Source organism: Melanotaenia boesemani, chromosome 10, assembly GCF_017639745.1.
Source record: "Melanotaenia boesemani isolate fMelBoe1 chromosome 10, fMelBoe1.pri, whole genome shotgun sequence".
NCBI lineage: Eukaryota > Metazoa > Chordata > Actinopteri > Atheriniformes > Melanotaeniidae > Melanotaenia > Melanotaenia boesemani.
Genome location: NC_055691.1, coordinates 14,225,380 through 14,242,600, shown reverse-complemented (window position 1 = coordinate 14,242,600; position 17,221 = coordinate 14,225,380). Strand labels below are relative to the sequence as shown.

The following is a 17,221-nucleotide window of genomic DNA, read 5'->3' as shown; positions in this document are numbered from 1 at the left end:
AACCTTAGCAAAGACCACTGCCCTCTTACTGTATCCAGTATATCCTGCCAGGAACACTGCGCACAACATGCACTACCCCAATCATGTAGATCACATAATGTACAGGAGAGAAGGCTCATTCCCAGCAGCATCTGAAGACATAATCTACGCGGATGATGTAAAGTAGGGCTGCTCGATAACAGGAAAAATGATAATCGCGATTATTTTGATTGAAATTGAGATCTCGATTATTTAACACAACCAGAGAAAGTGAAAGAGAGGTGGGGGGGAGGGGGCAGCCAGTGTGATATTTGGAGCATTGTCTGTGGTAATACAGACTGGTTTCTTCTCACCCAGGTCCAGTTAGCTATTGCTTGTCTCAGACCAGCAGCTACGTTCTGCGCAGTGTGATCTGGAAAATAATTAGTCAAGAGACAGTTCATTTTCACGCTGAAATCCGCGTCAGTGAAATGTAGCACGAGGCTTATATTCGGCTCTATGATGCGGCTTGACCACAGGTCCGTAGCGGCGGCGAAGCATTGGACGGTAGCCACGTATTTCACAACACCCTCACCACACTCATCATACAGGGCAGGGAGAGACACTCCACTAACATGGTGACAAGATGTCAGTGATGCCATTTGTCCAAAGTCTTGATGAGTTTCTTAAATCCCGGGTTGTTGACTGTGTTAACAGAGCACTGGTCTTTGGCGAGAAAAAAAAGTTCTGTTTGTTTATAACGTTTGTCTCTCAATGTCTCTGGGAGCTGGTGGATTATTCATAAAAATTGAACATTTTTCTGTTGTCTTGTGTCGCGTCACAAGCCCCCGTGTGCACGTCTGTGTGAACGAGCGCAACATTTCACATGCACGAATGTTGTCGCTTGGCTGGAGGAGGGCAGCGATTTTCGCCTCATCACGCAAGCTCCGTAAAAAATTAATAGAGGAGTGACGTCGCCTCCCGTGTACCCAGCCCATAACTTGAGAGGTGTTTGCAACTCCTGCTGAATAAAAGCAAAGCGGTTAGAGCTGTGGGAGCAGTCTGCAGCACAGCGCTGCAATGCCAGTGGAGCTCGATTTGCAACTGAAAACAGCAGCTGCTGCCTCAGTCTGCCTAATCCTAAAATGGACGGGTTGTACTAGAAGACATTTCGTTGTACTTTTGTACCACACTTGTAACTTGTGAGGGTTTAACATCAGCATGGTGGCACGTGCACATGCGGCAGCTTCTCGCTCTGCAAACAAGGCAGTGTTTTTCTGTTCTTTGTCAGTGTTTTTGTACGTTGCGCCTACCTGTCTTCAAGCACACATAAAGTCGTGAACCACTTCGTACAAGTTAAACTCAGTGCAAGTAGAGATATGAGACCGCGGTCTGCTCCAGAGGCCTGTTCCATCACCAGCCCACGGCCCTGCACCTCGCCCACAATTCAGGCAATACCAGTGATGTGAGAGGAAGCAGAAGCGTGGCAAGTGCAGAGGTATACGAGCTAGGCAAGGCAAGGCAAGGCAAGGCAAATTTATTTGTATAGCCCATTTCATGTACGAGAAAATTCAAAGTGCTTTACATAAAACATTAAAAGCATTACAGAGGGGTGCAGGAAACAATAACAAGTGCATTAAAATTTAACAGTTGTTTTGATAAAGGGCATCAAATAAAAAAATGTCCCTTAGGAATGCACCGAATATTTGGCTGATAAAAAAAACTTTTAGCACAGAAACAACATGGCTGAAACAGGATGTTGTGATGACACAAGCAAAAAAGGCAGCAAACATAGTCTTTTCTGGAAGGGCCAACATGTCTGCAGCATTGAAGCATTGACTTAGATGATCAGCCATTCTCTGTTGTAGGAGATGTAGGATTTTGTAGGCCGATTGAGCACATTGAGCCCCGGTATGCCATGCTGAGCAGACAACATTTCTCAGACGTGTGTTTACCTGAGTTGTTTAATGTTGTGGCAACTCACATTCATGCGCTTATAGCTGCTGATATTTCAACAATCAGTTTCACCACAGACATATGGAGCTCAGACGTTAGCCTCACCAGTATGCTCAGTCTAACCGCACAATGGATCGATGCTGATTTCCAGCTGCAAAAGATTCTGCTCCATTCCCAAGAGTTTCGACGGTCACATACAGCAGCAGCCCTTTCCGATGCATTTGCCAGTATGTTCGACACCTGGCATATTGACCAATCTAAAGTGCAGGCCATAGTCAGTGACAATGGAAGAAACATGACAAAAGTGATAGAAGAAAGTCATATGAGAGAAATAGGGTGCATGGCCCACACACTACATCTGGTTGTGAATGAGGGAGTGTTGTCTCAGCGCACCGTAAAAGACATACTGGCTATAGACAGGAGGATTGTTGGCCACTTTAAACATTCTCAGCTGGCCAATTCCCATTTACAGTCTATGTAAGACCAGTTTGGAACTCCAATCATTTTTCATTTTGATAATTTTGAAATATTTTTTAGTAATTAATAATTTTAGTATTTTGGTCCCAAACCATTCAGGTCTTTGTAAACTAACAGCAGGATTTTAAAGTAAATTCTTTGACACACAGGAAGCCAGTGTAAAGATCTGAGGACTGGAGTTATATGATCTACTTTCCTGGTCTTAGTTCTGGACTAACTGCAGCTGTCTGATGGACTTTTTAGGGAGACCTGTGAGGACAGCATTACTCTCGTCCAGTCTACTAAAAATAAATGCATGGACCAGTTTTTCAAAATCCCGCTGAGTCATCAGTCCTTTAATCCTCGATATGTTTTTTGAAAATAATAACAGGATGACTTCACAATTGTTTTAATATAACTGCTAAAATTCAGGTCTGAGTCCAGGACTACTCCTAGATTTCTGGCTTGGTTGTTAGTTTTGAACTTAGATGTTTGAAGCTGAGTAATGACTTTCAATCTTTCTTCCTTGGCTCCAAAAACTATTATTTCAGTTTTGTCTTCATTTAATTGAAGGAAGTTCTGGCACATCGCCTCTAGTTCCTCTGCAAATTGTGGAAAGCTAGAGTCCCGGCCCCCCATCATGTGCACCATCAAGAGCGTCCTGACCAGCGGCATCACCATGTGGTATGGTGCCTGCCCCACGTCTTGCAGGAAGACCCTCCAACCCATCATGAGAGCAGCTGAATAGATTGTCAGTGCCTCTCTCCCCTCCCTGCAAAACATCTACACCTCTCGCTCACCCATAAAGCCCTCTGCATCGTGACACACCCCACCCACTCATCACATAGCTTCTTCAGCCAGCAGCCATCAGGAAAGAGACTGCGGAGCCTGCGGTCCAGGACCAGCAGACTGAGGGACAACTTTGTCCACTAGGCTGTCAGGATGCTGACCTCTCTCCCTGCTCTGCCCCCCTTCCACACACACACACACACACACACACACACACACACACAGAGAGAGACACACACACACACCCAGGACTCTGACACCCCCCCCCATCAACACTTAAAACTTTTTACACCCTCAGGAACCATCGCCTAGCCACATAAATCACTCTAACCAGACGATCGGCTAACCCAATCTTCTTTTGTTGCACTACAACCATAAACATATATTGCACTGACTGTAATTTTCCTTGTCTATTTATTATCGTGTTTTATGTACTTAGTGATAGTACTCGTTTAGTTTGTTTTGTTTATTGGCTTACGTTCTTGTATTTCATGCACCAAGGTTTGAGAGAACCATATTTTCAATTCTCTGTCCTGTACATGCTGCAGAATTGACAATAAATCTGATTTGGTGAGATTTGCGAATCATTGTACTGTTTTTATTTACATTTTACACAGTGTTACAATTATACAACCCAATTCCAAAAAAGTGTATCTATAAAAAATTATTTGCTTTAATTGAAACCTGGTTGCTAGCAGGTAATGTGCTGTACAAATAACTTTCTTTTAAGGTTTGGATTTAAAAATAAATTAAAGCCATGTTTCTTTTCAAGTCTGCAAAGAGTTCCTAAAATACTCCTGCTCACCCTATACACTGTGCTTATTTGTCTGTCTGTCTGGTAGCCTTCTGTGCATGCACATGCCATAACAGGACATTCCAAACAAAACACACAAATATACACACTGTATAGAGCACAGTGGGGTATAATGCTACTACATGGCAGCTAAACATAGGAAGAACCATTAAACAAAATCTGATCCAGCACCTCTCTTTTCTGTTTCCTAGTTCCAGTGAAGTCTGAACTGTCTGACTGGGTATGACTGTACATTTTGTGACGAATATCTCAAAAACATGTGACTTCAAACACATCTGTGAATTCCCCACCCACCTGTCCGCCATGTTAGGATCAGCACTTCTGGTCAGCAGAAACTCCACGCAACGTGCAATTTTGTCTTCACTAGCAGATGCAGTGCAGCTGGCCATGAGGATCGTCCAGCAATCTGTGGACAAAAACACTTTTTAAGAAGACTTTTAATTTAGCAAAGACTGAAATTACATTAAAAATATTACAGTGACTTTTTAAAAATCAAGAATTCTTTAGATGTGGGAGGTGCAGCTTTTTTTGGCTGAGATAAACACATCAGCTGACAAAAATCCACCTGTGTGTAGACGTTGGTTCAGACACATTAACAGTCTTTGTTGTTGCAGGCAAATTAAATGCATCAAAAACTAGAGGCACTCAGGGACAACAGACCTCTGCCAAGCCATAGGGTTACTGAGAACAACCCCAAAAGACCCAACAGCTCAACCAGTACCCTCTATATTTCCAACCTTCTGGATCACCAATTCCAAATATCAATATGATCCAGGTCAAAAAACGTTGGACTGTAACATCAACCATTGTGTCATCTTGTAATTGTTTTTTTTTTTTTGGTTGTTTTTTCCTGCCAATGGTTGTGGGCATTATCTGACAAGTTAGAACCTTTAATGGCAAATTAACCCAATTTTTTGAGTTATATTGCTAACAGACAAACCAACATGCATAACAAAACATAACAAAATTATTAACATGATTTATTGTACAAGTACAGCTTGTAGTGTAATTTCACAACAGCTCCAGGAAAAAATCTGGACCAGCACCCAGTATGGAATTGGCCAGCTTTTTATTAGGCATCAGGAAGCGTGGCAGACCTTACACTACTGCAGCTGCAGAGAAGCTGCCTCCTTATCTTGCCTTGACTCGGGTCTCATGGCTATGCACACAATTCCTGCTGTGTTTCAGCACTAGCTTCGTCCCCAACTTCAGTGCATCAAGTTGTTCATCTAAATTTGTGGGGATATTTCCCTGTATGTGTGGGCTTCCACATCTGTATGTATGTTTTGTTGTCTTTGTGGTTGTGGATGTTTGGCTCTATATCTGTGTGTCAATGTATGTGTTTATGTTATGTGTTTGTGGGTGTAAACCAGACTGCCTGGATTGCGTCCATTGAGGACTGGAGTAAATAAATCTGTTGTCTGAGATTTGGTAAGAGGGCAGGACAGCAGCACAGTGACCGTTATCAATCATTTAAACATTCCTCTGCTCAGCCTCGCAGCTTGGACTAACGCCATCAGGACGTGACCACACGTCATCTTCCAGTTTAATCGTTTCCTTCACCTGCCTCCAGCATCAGATACCAAGACCATGTGAAATCAGTCACACAGATACAGTTTAACTCTGCTTTCTGGACTTGTTATTAATTAACATCAGCTATGGGGAGCAGGACCAGTGTGCAGGCTCGAAGCCTGAGTCTGATGAGGCTTGCATCGAATGGAGTGAGTTTTTTTTCCCAAAAATTTGCTCATTTTTGTGCACATAAGAGGATATGCACACATGCAGTCAACATATGGAAGAGATTCATTACAAATATTTATTGTTTTTAAGCCATGTGACAGTGTTTAATCTGACTATAGCTGCATTTCTGCAACATGCAATTTCTTTATGTGTGTGCATAAAACAGCAAATCTCTTAACATTGAAAAACTCTGCACCCATGATTGTTTTAACCAGACTGACCTCATTCCAACAGATGCCTTCAATTTTTTATTGCTTTGGGATGAGGTGCGCAGTGTGCAGAAACTAAAAACAACTTAAAGGATCAGTAGAGTGTTTCTCCAAAGAGTTCCTCTTTGGCGTCATCACCATTAAGTAATGTCAGATGAAGAATATTGGAAAATAGATCTGATTGGTTCCCGAGTGTTTGGCTTTAGCAGGTGAAGAAGTTGGAAAAATGATAGCTGGACACAACAAGAACTATCAACAACATTAGGTATGACTTTTTAATATGCAAAGTAGCAATGAAATGTTTTAGCCTATTTAAACTCTCTTTCTCATATATATTATTTATATATAATGTTAACAAGTACATGCAGTGTACACACGAATAGTCACTTGAAATTTAAACTACACTTTTCCAATTCTAAAATTTTATTATATTAAGTTCAGATTTTTAGATTTACAGAAAATACTAATGGGGAGTTTTATAGTGTATGAATATAAAAATATGAACATTTAGAAGCATCTTGTGCTTATTCATTGTAGACTATGTGTGCATAGCTTACAAACAGTGGTCACAGGATTAAAACTAAAACTCCCACAGCCACAAACATGTTTGTAAGGCTGAAGTTCCCCAGCCCACTTCAGTATACATTTACACCTCATCAACTACGTGTTCGCATGTAAATTAGCGCTATTAAACGCTTTCCTGGAAGAACCACCCTCCTCTTGTACAGGTGTAGAGGGTATGTGGTGATTATTTTGTATCTGGCATGAAGCATCTTAAAATTACCTTTATTCATTAATAGGTGCAAAGAAACGCATGGGGAAATAGGTTTGCAGCTAAATTTTACCTGATGTGTCAAGTTATATTTCAGTCACATACTGAAAGATCATTTTATGAAACTAAAGCTTATTATCTTTCAAATGAGGTATCATTTAATAAATTTGACCATGTAGCTCCTGAGTTATAACCTCACAAAATTAGGTGGGAATGACAAGGTTGACTTGTTACATACTCTGCACGGAGCGAGAAGTTTGTTCTCGTTCTCAAAGCCTGGAAGCCGGACACTTTTCTCAGTAAAGTCAATGACCAAAAATTACAGTGCAGACCAAAAGTCTCTGGATATTTACACAATATTTTGCTGCGTGCAGCTTTAAGTGAGAATAATCAGATAAGATATTCAAGTGTCAGAAAATATGCAAGCTTTCATTTCATCAGGTTAATATTATTGGAGCCACTTCTAGAAAAACTAAATTGTTTTTTAAACATTTGTGCTATGGGCGATGAGAGTATTTGAAAAGAACCTGATCCAGCTGCATTTTGTCTAAACGATGTTGCTGTTAATGTAGCTTGATATTAATTATTCACGGAAACAAAACACAGCATCTCATTGAACCCCCATGAGTAGGACACTTTGACAAGCCTACTAATGTTAAAAATAAACAAGCAACTATGTTTTTAGCTGTTTCCATCTAATGCTGCCATGTTTTACACAAACACTTGCACACCTGGAACACTAATATGAAGTGTGATGGTGATATGAAGTGAGAACACTGACTAAAATCATATATTACAGTTATATACTGTCCTAGTCTTGTATGATTGACACATTTTATTTGTTGTTGTTCTTTACTTTCACAGGCAGAAGGAAGCTTGTGGAACATTAACATGTAAACATTGATTGATTTGATGAAAGAGGAAGATATGGACATGTAAGTGAAAAAGTAATGTACCTAGCACCTAAATATAAAACCTAGGAGTTATCGAATGTAGATGGTTTGCCTTGTATACTTCTGTTTAAAAAAATATAATAAAAAAGAAAAAGTACATAAACTTTTAGGAGGAAAAAAAAACTCTACAGTCTGAAATATTTCTCTGTATGTTGGCACATAATATGATCTAACCTTTGCTGAAATTAGCATTGGCTCCTCTGTCCAACAGCAGTTTGGCCAGATCGTAGTTCGCCACACTGACGGCATACATCAGAGAAGTCCATTCAAAGGCCAGTCTGGTTTCCACATCTATACCTGTCAACACCAAACAATCATCAAACTGACAATTTTGAAAATTGCTTTGAAAAAATAAAAGAAAAACATTAGAGAGCAGTGTTTACATGTTCGCTCTAGGGCTGCCCAAAACGTCATCTTTTGGGCTCAGAATTGAGGCACACCACTCTTAGCTTCAACTCTGAACCTTTGCAGCAATATATACACACTTCGTACAATAAATCACATTCATTGTGAAAATGAAACCAGGACTTACCACTGTCCAACAGCAGTTTAACGGCATCTATGTCTCCCTCATTAATGGCTCTTTTAAATGCTGAGACATTATCTTCGCCTTGTGGTACAAAAGCAGTCAGATCCTGGAAAAAAAACACCATAAATCAGCCCGCAATGATTTTCCTCCGGCACAGAAACATTCATTAAGAAAATGTAATGCTAGTCTGTCATGTTGGCATGTTGTCTCTTTAATTTGAGTCAAAAAAATCAAATGTTAGCTGTGATACATATTTGAAATCTGAGATACACAGCAAAAATTTGCCCCACCCTTAGGTGTGGGGAAGAAAAGAACAAATCATTGAATAATGAGCTACACGGTGTTGTGATGGTTAGCACCGCAGCCTCACAGCAAGAAGGTTGTTGTTCGAAAATGGGGACTTTCTGTGTGGAGTTTGCACGTTCTCCCCATGCATGGTTGGGATCTCTCCGGATACTCCAGCTTCCTCCCACAGTCCAAAGACATGCAACTGAGCACTCTAAATTCTCCAAAGAAGTAAGAATGGTGTGATCTGGCGACCTGTGGACGGTGTACCTTGCCTTCCGACTGCTAATTACTAGGTTCGGCTCCAGACCCAATTGAAATAAACTGTATAAAAGAAAATTACTATTGAGACTTCTGGCGATCTCATTGTAGGAGCAACAGCTTAACTCATCTGCTGAGGGTAAAAGCCTTAAAAAAAAACAAACAAAAAAAAAAAAAAAACTCCTAACTTTGACATCTGACAGATACAGCGAAACAGTAAAAATAAGACTGTAATGTTGCGCCTAAAAGAGACATGGAAAATTTAAGATTTTGATTTTTGGGACAGTAAAAATAGTCAACAATTAATGTACCCATCGACTATTGTAGGCAAAAAAAAAAACAAAAAAAACAACTACTGACTGAGACATTGTCTTCTTCCCTATCTCTACTGAGAGTTGCACAATGCCCGTGTGCAATGAAAAAAAAACCCTACAGAGAAAAACATTGTCTTCTTTTCTTATCTCCGCTGAGAGTTGCACATGCAATAAAGTTCGCCAGGGGAAAAATATAGGAGCGGTAGAGGACATCAAAAGTCTGGGATAACTTCACGTTAAACTTACAAAATAAATTAAATACTTGTGAGATTTGTAAAGCCGACCTTGCAGACCACGGAAGTACGTCTGTAATGCTCGAAAATTTAAAGAGGAGGCACGTCGCACTTCCATAACAACCTCATGCAAGATTTCAAAGCTGAAAGTTAAATAAGAGCCATTTATAATAATCATGAGATACAGAATCTGATTAGTCAACGACTATTAAAACGACTAGTCGACCAATCAACCATCAGAATAGTCATTAGTTGCAGCCCTACTGGAGAATGAACAAAAGAAGGAAATTAAGGATCGGATTAAGGATTAATAAAATGGGAAGAGGCAGGTCCGAGTACTCTTGGACAGTTGTTTGATGGAGAAACCTTAATTTCCTTTGAACAGCTTAGACAAAAGTAGAATCTTCCAGCTCATGACTTTTTCATATTCCTAGAACTTAAACACTTTTTAACAAATCCCAAGGAACGGGATAAATTACGTGCATTATCATCGAAACTGGAACACTTTCTTATGCAGGCAAGTAAAGGAAATATCAACAAAAGTTTTATTTCACACATATTCAAAATATTACAACAAATAGATAATAGCTTAGAATCAAAACGGGAATTAGAGATGAATGTCATTATTTGAGACAAAGGCTGTAAGCACCTCATGGAAAGAATATGAATGGAAAGTAAACATTTGATTTGCTAAGACCCAGTTTGTGACCTCAAAATTTGGCAACACTGCAAATCTGTGTTGGACGGGCTGTGGCCTAGTGGGAGACCACATACACATTTTTTGTGATTATTGGCAAAACCTTAAAAAGGAAATAAAAAAAATGTCTGATTTGCACTTCGAATCACCTGCCTTCATACTTGAAATCTTACCAAAAGATATTGAATATGTAAAAACAGCTTTACTATCAAAAGTGCTTCTTTTGATTGCTAAAAAGAGGATAACAGTGTCTTAGCTCAGACCCTGGCTTCCAAAAATAACACAGTGTAAACAAAGAGTTAAAGACGTTTGCACTATGGAATTCATTGCTACTAAACGAACACTAAAAACTGAAGCTTTCTTGGACCACTGGTCACCAGTAAAATCATACCTTACCAATTAATATTAAAAACATGTTAGAGATGTGCAGATTTGATGTGTATGTTTGTACTTATACATGTATATATGTGGAAATATATGTATGTACTCAATCAGTAATTTATATGTTAGATCCCTCTTTTTGTGGCCGAATGAACGGCATAACATTAATGACTCTATATGTATACTCTTTGAGCTGGATTATTAAAATTTCTTTTCAGTGCATGGTGGCTATTAACTGCCCAATGGAACATGCTTGTGTCGCATCACTGAACATTGGACTGTACGTTTCCTAATTATTTTGTTAAACTGAAATTAAAACTAGTTAAAAAAAATTAACTACTGAATAAATTACACAACAAACTAATGCTACATAATTTGGATAGTTATTTTATACACACACACACACACACACACACTGTAACGGCTGTAGAGGACACAACCTACCTACCTACATACCTACCTACATTGTTTATTTGGAATATTATTTACATTTTAACAGTCTTACATGTAAAAAAAATCAAGCCCCTTACAGATTTACAAACTGAAGCAGAATCAAGTTTCTCTCCCTTCTTTCCCGATCAGTTTAGCGCCTAAAAAATGAAGACGTGACAGGTACCCCTGCCGTGAAAAGTACCCCCTCTCAATGAGCCTTACCAGAAGCTTGAACTAACCTGCTGATAAAAAGAAAAATAAACATATATATATACTGCACAGAAAAAAAATGCTCAAATGGCCTGTATATGGTCACACAGAAATAATAGGGGGTGCTATTCACGGCAGGGGTACTTTTTTCGGCACAACACCTGTCAAAGCCAGTGACAGTGAAGCTAAGAGCGGACTTCAGCCATTTATCGATTTATTTTTGCAATATTAAACTAATCATATTTCTACTCGCAGTCTGCCTCAGTCGTGTTATATGGTTTTGTTTAAGGACATGTGGCTAAATGGGGGTTACTCCTCCTCTAGAAAAACAATAAGCAAAAACTACAAGCTAGCTCAGGTTAGCGACTAATTACTGTTCCATGCTAATGCTAATATCTAGTTCTAGTAGCATGAAAAGGGAATGTAAGAAAAACGTGGCATTTAAATGGAAATTTCCCAACCTGAATACACGAAGACTTCTTGTTCGAATGCCACTCGATGTCCCAGTCATCGTTACTGGTGTCACTTTCCGCTCCAGCTGGAAAAAATTGGTCCATGACGGCGCTTTTAACTCCACTGAAATGCTAAGAAGTTGTGGTGCCATCGAAAGTGACGGAGCACAGCAAACCACGCGGTAGTGGGCGGGGTTTGGAACTGCGTCAAAACGAGTGGCGCCAAAACACATTAACATCATGGCATGGGTTGCATCGTTTTAGTAAAAACAGGTACCCTTTACTGTGATGCAAATTATATGCTTTTTTCTTATTTATCCCTTTGAAAGCCAAACTCAGAAACATAAAAGTATTTTGTTTTGGAAATTTTTTTAAATTAAATAAATTTTAATTTCCAAATACATTTAAGCACATTACACTGAAGTTAGCGTCTGATTCATAATATGCCTATAGGGTATTTCCACTGCTTTTGGAAGAACCTTGACTATATTAGACCGGGTCCTGTTTGAAAACTGCAAAACTTAGTGTGCTATACCTGGACTGAATTGTTCTATAGAGCACGTACATTTTTAACACGTTTCTGATTTGTGAAACCTTTATTATATTTGTGCAAAATGCAAATAATGGTCATTATATGTTTGTTCTCTTTCTGTTTTTTGGGGGGGATTGACTTACCCAGACATTAAGGATCTGGATATGCGGTACGAAGCTGGTTATCAATTCTGTAAATCAAATCAGGGTTTTTCTGGTTAAATCTTCATTTACAAAGTGCTTTAGAAAGTCCAAAAAATGTTCCTCCTTCATCTATCCACTAGGATTTGCGCCTCCTGTGCTTCCTGTTGGAGCTAAACTTAGAAAGTGTTCATGATATTAACCCAGGGGGAAGTAAAGAATGGGGAATTCTGTTACCAAGAGCTGAGACAACATTTGACAGGTTAACTAAGATTCCTTTTTCTGCAGTCTCTCCTGGCTACCACCTTGTTGGGTTTGTGGACAGTGGTAATGCCAGTTTAATCCATATTCCAAATGGACTGGGGCTCAAACTGTTGTCTTTGCATCACTCTCTCCAAGCTGGTGAAGAATTGATAAACTGTGTGATTATTGAAGGCACTGGCACGTGCAAGACTGGTGGCCCACAGAGTCCTAAATGAAAGTGATGGATTTCTTTTCAGAAAGCCAAGAACCAGTCTGCCCGTGCTATCGCCTTCTCAGCCCAGTTTGTGCAAACAGAAACGTTGTTGTGGACTGCATATTTGTATGCCAGTTTTCAAACTTCAACAGAAGATGTCAAAATAGATATGTGATGTAGTGATGAGGTATTGCATCAGCTGATTTTCCTGCTCTTCACTGAAAACTAGACCACTTCTGACATTCCTACAGTTAGCACTGGGCGAGCTTCATCTCCAGCCATCTCTGATGGATCAACTTTATGTCATTATCTTGTAAGCGTTGTGTAGTTAATCTGAGACTCTTTTGCAGTGCTTTAGATGGAATAAGTACAAGATTTTGGGGTTGATCCAGATCATCGCCTGGATCCAATAACTTTTTAAAAGAATTCTTTACTAGTTCGACGCTCTCTGACTGCTTCTAGTTTCCAATGAATTCTTCAGAGGCCCAGCCCTCCTATGTGAGCACGTTTGTGTTGGAATATTAAGTCATCATCGTGACGGCACGAGTAGTCATGCATTCCATAAATTCATGGTTCTGCAGTTGCGACCATTATTTTTAACTTCATTATTTCAGATGCAACCCTAGTGGATCTAAACGGACTTTGGAACAAGTCAAAAACAAGTACAAAAACATACTTCAAAGCAGTCAGTGACAGGGCTTCATTTCTTCATCAAAAGGATGCATCTATCCCTGAAAACTCTCTCTCTCCTAAGTGCTCCGCTCAGAATCTGCACACTAAGTTTGACAGAATGAGCAGGCCATTTTCCAAAAGAACTGATCGGTCAGGTGGTGGTGCCTTTATACTCCTTGATCTCCTATCCAAACACAACCTGCTCTGAAGCAGGTTAGTCATTCAGCATAAGTTACCATGGTGCAACCAGTGCAGTAGTACAGAAAACCCAGGGTTTACCCCAAAGTTACCTCGATAAGAGAAAATCCAGCTTTGCAGTAAAGGCCTCAGGTCCTGCTCAAGAACTGCAAAAATGATCCAGAAGTTTCATTATATAAAACTGCACCATCTGCAGGTCAGATGATCTAACTTAAACCAATTTCCCTACCTAAGAAACAAAACTATATTCAATATTATTTTAGATGTGGACCCACTTGAGAAACGGATAATCACCTGAATATATAAGATAATATAAAAGAGGCAGTGCAGTAGATGGCAGTGGTAATTGTTTTTAAATATGTCACAGCCTCATTTTCTTTGTTCCTTTAGCAGGTCGCATGTGAGCTAGACTGTGCAAGACTGCCCCTGTGTTTTCTGGTGGTATTACTCCATTTATTGTCTCTGGGTATGCAGAAGCAGACATGACGTCACACGCAACACACGTGTTCATGCATTCTGTGATTTTTGTCTCACATCCGCTCCTTAATACAACATGACCGTTGAGACTGACGTTACTTTGAAAACAAACATGTATCTGACTCTGAACTGTTTATTCTTTCTTAAAAAGAAATTAGATATGTATCACATATGGGCAAAAAAAAAAAAAAAAAAAAAGAAAAAAAAAAGAGAGATAAAGAGAGAAAAAGGGATAGGGAACTCTCTGGAACATGGAATACTTGCTTCTATGTGGTTATTTTTAGGGTTGTAAGCAAGTGGGTAGTTTAGTTCTGTTTTTTTGTTGTTCTGTGTGTTCAATTTTAAGTAAGTAAACATTTAAAGATGTTGCAGAAGATGTACAAAAATAGTTGAAATAGCTTGATTCTGGGTATAACAGTCCACTAAAGATGTTATGTCTGAAGCACAGCCTCTTTTTTTCCATGTTACTCAAATATAGTGCTTACAAAAAAGTTGTTTATATGTCAACTGTAAACATTTAATGTATATTGCATAAAGTTTTAATTTAACAGTTTAACAGTTCACACACAATTTTATTTTTTAACATGCAGATGCCTTCTTCTTATTGTTGTACATCCTCAGTTCCTCTCCTTGCATCCACTTCATCCATCTTAATTTGAGTAGAGGGCAAGAGAAGATAGGTGAGAGGCTCTATGCAACAGGAATTTGTCAAAATGAGACACCCTTCCTTCCTACACTACTGAACTTTGGCAGATTTTCTTAGTTAGGTGCCTCCCAAAGAAGTCTTGCATCATGTCTTTTCTCTGAGCTCTTTCCAGCCAATAAAGTCAGTCTGATGTTGACTCTTATCTTATCTCTTGCTTTGTCCCTTTCTCTCTTTCTTTTCCTTGCTTCCTCCAATTATGCTCTTTTGTTTCTTTACTAAATGAGCCATGGTTCACATTTAAAATAGCCAGTATATGTTGATATCCAGTTGCTGGTGTGTGATGTGTCAATCAGATACTTTTTGATTGAGCTTCTGACATGTTCAATGACACTCCGTAAATGTCACTACATCAGTTACAGTGTAGCGGACTCTTAACTAAGTTGTTTGCTGGAGTCTGTTTTTCTGATTGAAGAGAAGAGAAGAGAAGAGAATATCTTTATTGTCATTGTGACAACAAAACATTCCTCCCACATTGCCATAAAACACATAGAATATAAATACAAGTAATTATAACATAAAAACGCCTCCAAAGATTTATTTTTTTTGTCCAGGTGAATTTCGATTAGCGAGCACTCAGTGTTTCCCTGTCCTGGTGGCTCATTCTCTCTGGAAAGCTAGCATCTTCTCATGGCTTGTGCTAGCTTCTTATTTTATCCATCCCTCCCAGCACATGTACGTACAGTAATACAGTCACGAGTTATTGTGCATGCTCTGGGGTGCACGGCCTGGAGAATTTAACCATACAAGGAAATGGAAATTATGACATGATAGTGGCCAGTTGCTTTAAAACAAGTCTTCTGAGTGACTTTCAAACTACTGGATAAATTAGTCCTTCTGTATAAAAATCCAAAAGCATACCTCTGTTTTAGTTTTGGTTGATGTTATTTTTACACTGAAGCCAAAAAAATAACTTGCCATGGACCCTTTAACAATGTCCAGAACAACGTACTAAAAAATACTTCCTACTTTTAATTATATCCACTATCAGGAATAATTCATCATGTCAGTTTAATGCCACAGGCTTTAAAGAAGACTTCCTCAAAAGATACACCTGTTTGTCCTCATTCATTTTACCTTAAGCCACCCTTCTCCTTTCTTTCCTCCAGTTAAATTTGAGGGATTAGACATTCTTCAAAGATGGCATGCAGAGATTGATTTCTTGTGTGTGTGTGTGTGTCGGGGGGGGGGGGGGGGGGGGGGGAGTTAGATAAGCAGGTTTCATCTGTGTGTGGCACAAACTGGTTGTTCAGTTTACACACTCAGAAAAACTGAGCTTGATTAAGTTGATTAAATCATACTTTTTTTCTTTCTTTCTTTTTTTTTTTAAAGAAAGTAGAAAATAAAAAAAGCCAAAGCTGAGCTCACCCAGCTGATCCAGCTGCCAGGAACAGTCGCTGTCCAGGAGAGGTCATCCTCTCCACTTGGCAAGACAAATAACCTCCCTGCTCTACAGCTCTAACTCAGCAAAGCACCAGAGTACAGTATATCTTCCTTTGATTATCCTCATCTCCAAAACCAAAATTAAGCCAAATCTTTTCTCTGACAGAGATCATTTCCATTTGCTTTTATTAACTTTTTATAAGAAGCAGGAAAAATTTAGTCGTCCCTTTCAGGTCCAGCCATGGATTCATGTTCTTAGATTAAAAATTATCTGTCTCGTTTCAATTCTTTGACTCACTATTTCCAGACAATGTTATTAATTCCAGCACATATTGAGATTTACTTTGAAAACATTTTTTTTCTTAATGATTTATTTTCTGACCACAATGACAAGAAGTTGTAATTGAATTAAGCCAACACTATGATCTCTATACTTGCTGTAATAAACCTGCACATGTTGTAACTCCTGGTGAAATAACCAGCAGTGAAGATTAGAGCTTGTTTGAATGCTGATGCACAATTTAACAGAAGCCAAAAGCTGACTTCATTGTATCTATGTTCTCTTTAGGAATGTCTTGAGGTTTTGATCCTCCCTCTCTTGAAACTGTGTGTAACCTGAAACTGATAAAAACGTTTCAAGCTCATTTAGATGTCCCGGAACTGTTTCTGCTATTTTTGTGATTCACTGTGCAGCAGCTGAGTGGAGCAAAATAAAAAGACTCAACTCGGAATGGAGAGTTCAGCTGCTGCAGCTTCTGAAATAACTGGACTTTCAACTTTGTCATTTCTATCGTTTTATTTATGTTCATATAAGATGTAAAACGCTAAATATTAGCTACTGATTGGATAGCTTTTAATTGTTTAGCTATGATTTGTGAATTGTGCATCATTCAAAAATTGAGTTTGATGTGTGGAAAAACTTCTAGAAACCTATTTTATTATTATTTTTTATAAGGAACTGAGAACACACTGGATTGTGTCCATGGTTTAATCTGAGTGATGACAGTGAAAATTGTTCTCTAAAGTTATCCATCTGCCTGCTGAGATGTCCTCAGCTGGCTTTTGCCTCTTCTTGCTGCCACAATATGCAACCTGAGGCTTATCTGACGTGTCTCCGCAAATTTTAGAGCGTCAGCCCAAAGGACTGTCCTCTCTCTGTCACACTGAGTCAACGGGAGACAGACAGAGAGCGCAGAGGCAGTCAGGAGTGGAGTGTGA

At 39.2% G+C, this 17,221-nt stretch overlaps 1 protein-coding gene across 1 annotated transcript in view; it reads right to left on the bottom strand.

The window, feature by feature from the left end:
• Positions 1–11,623, bottom strand: part of asz1 (ankyrin repeat, SAM and basic leucine zipper domain containing 1) — a 36,667-nt gene extending 25,044 nt beyond the window's left edge. Inside the window, exons 1-4 of the mRNA XM_041997309.1 lie at positions 11,451–11,623; positions 8,180–8,282; positions 7,822–7,944; positions 4,268–4,379 (exon numbers count right to left, since the gene is read on the bottom strand). Coding sequence (XP_041853243.1) covers positions 4,268–4,379; positions 7,822–7,944; positions 8,180–8,282; positions 11,451–11,546 — 434 coding nt within the window. The 5' untranslated portion in view covers positions 11,547–11,623. The remainder of the gene's footprint in view (positions 1–4,267; positions 4,380–7,821; positions 7,945–8,179; positions 8,283–11,450) is intronic.
• Positions 11,624–17,221: the final 5,598 nt, after the last annotated feature.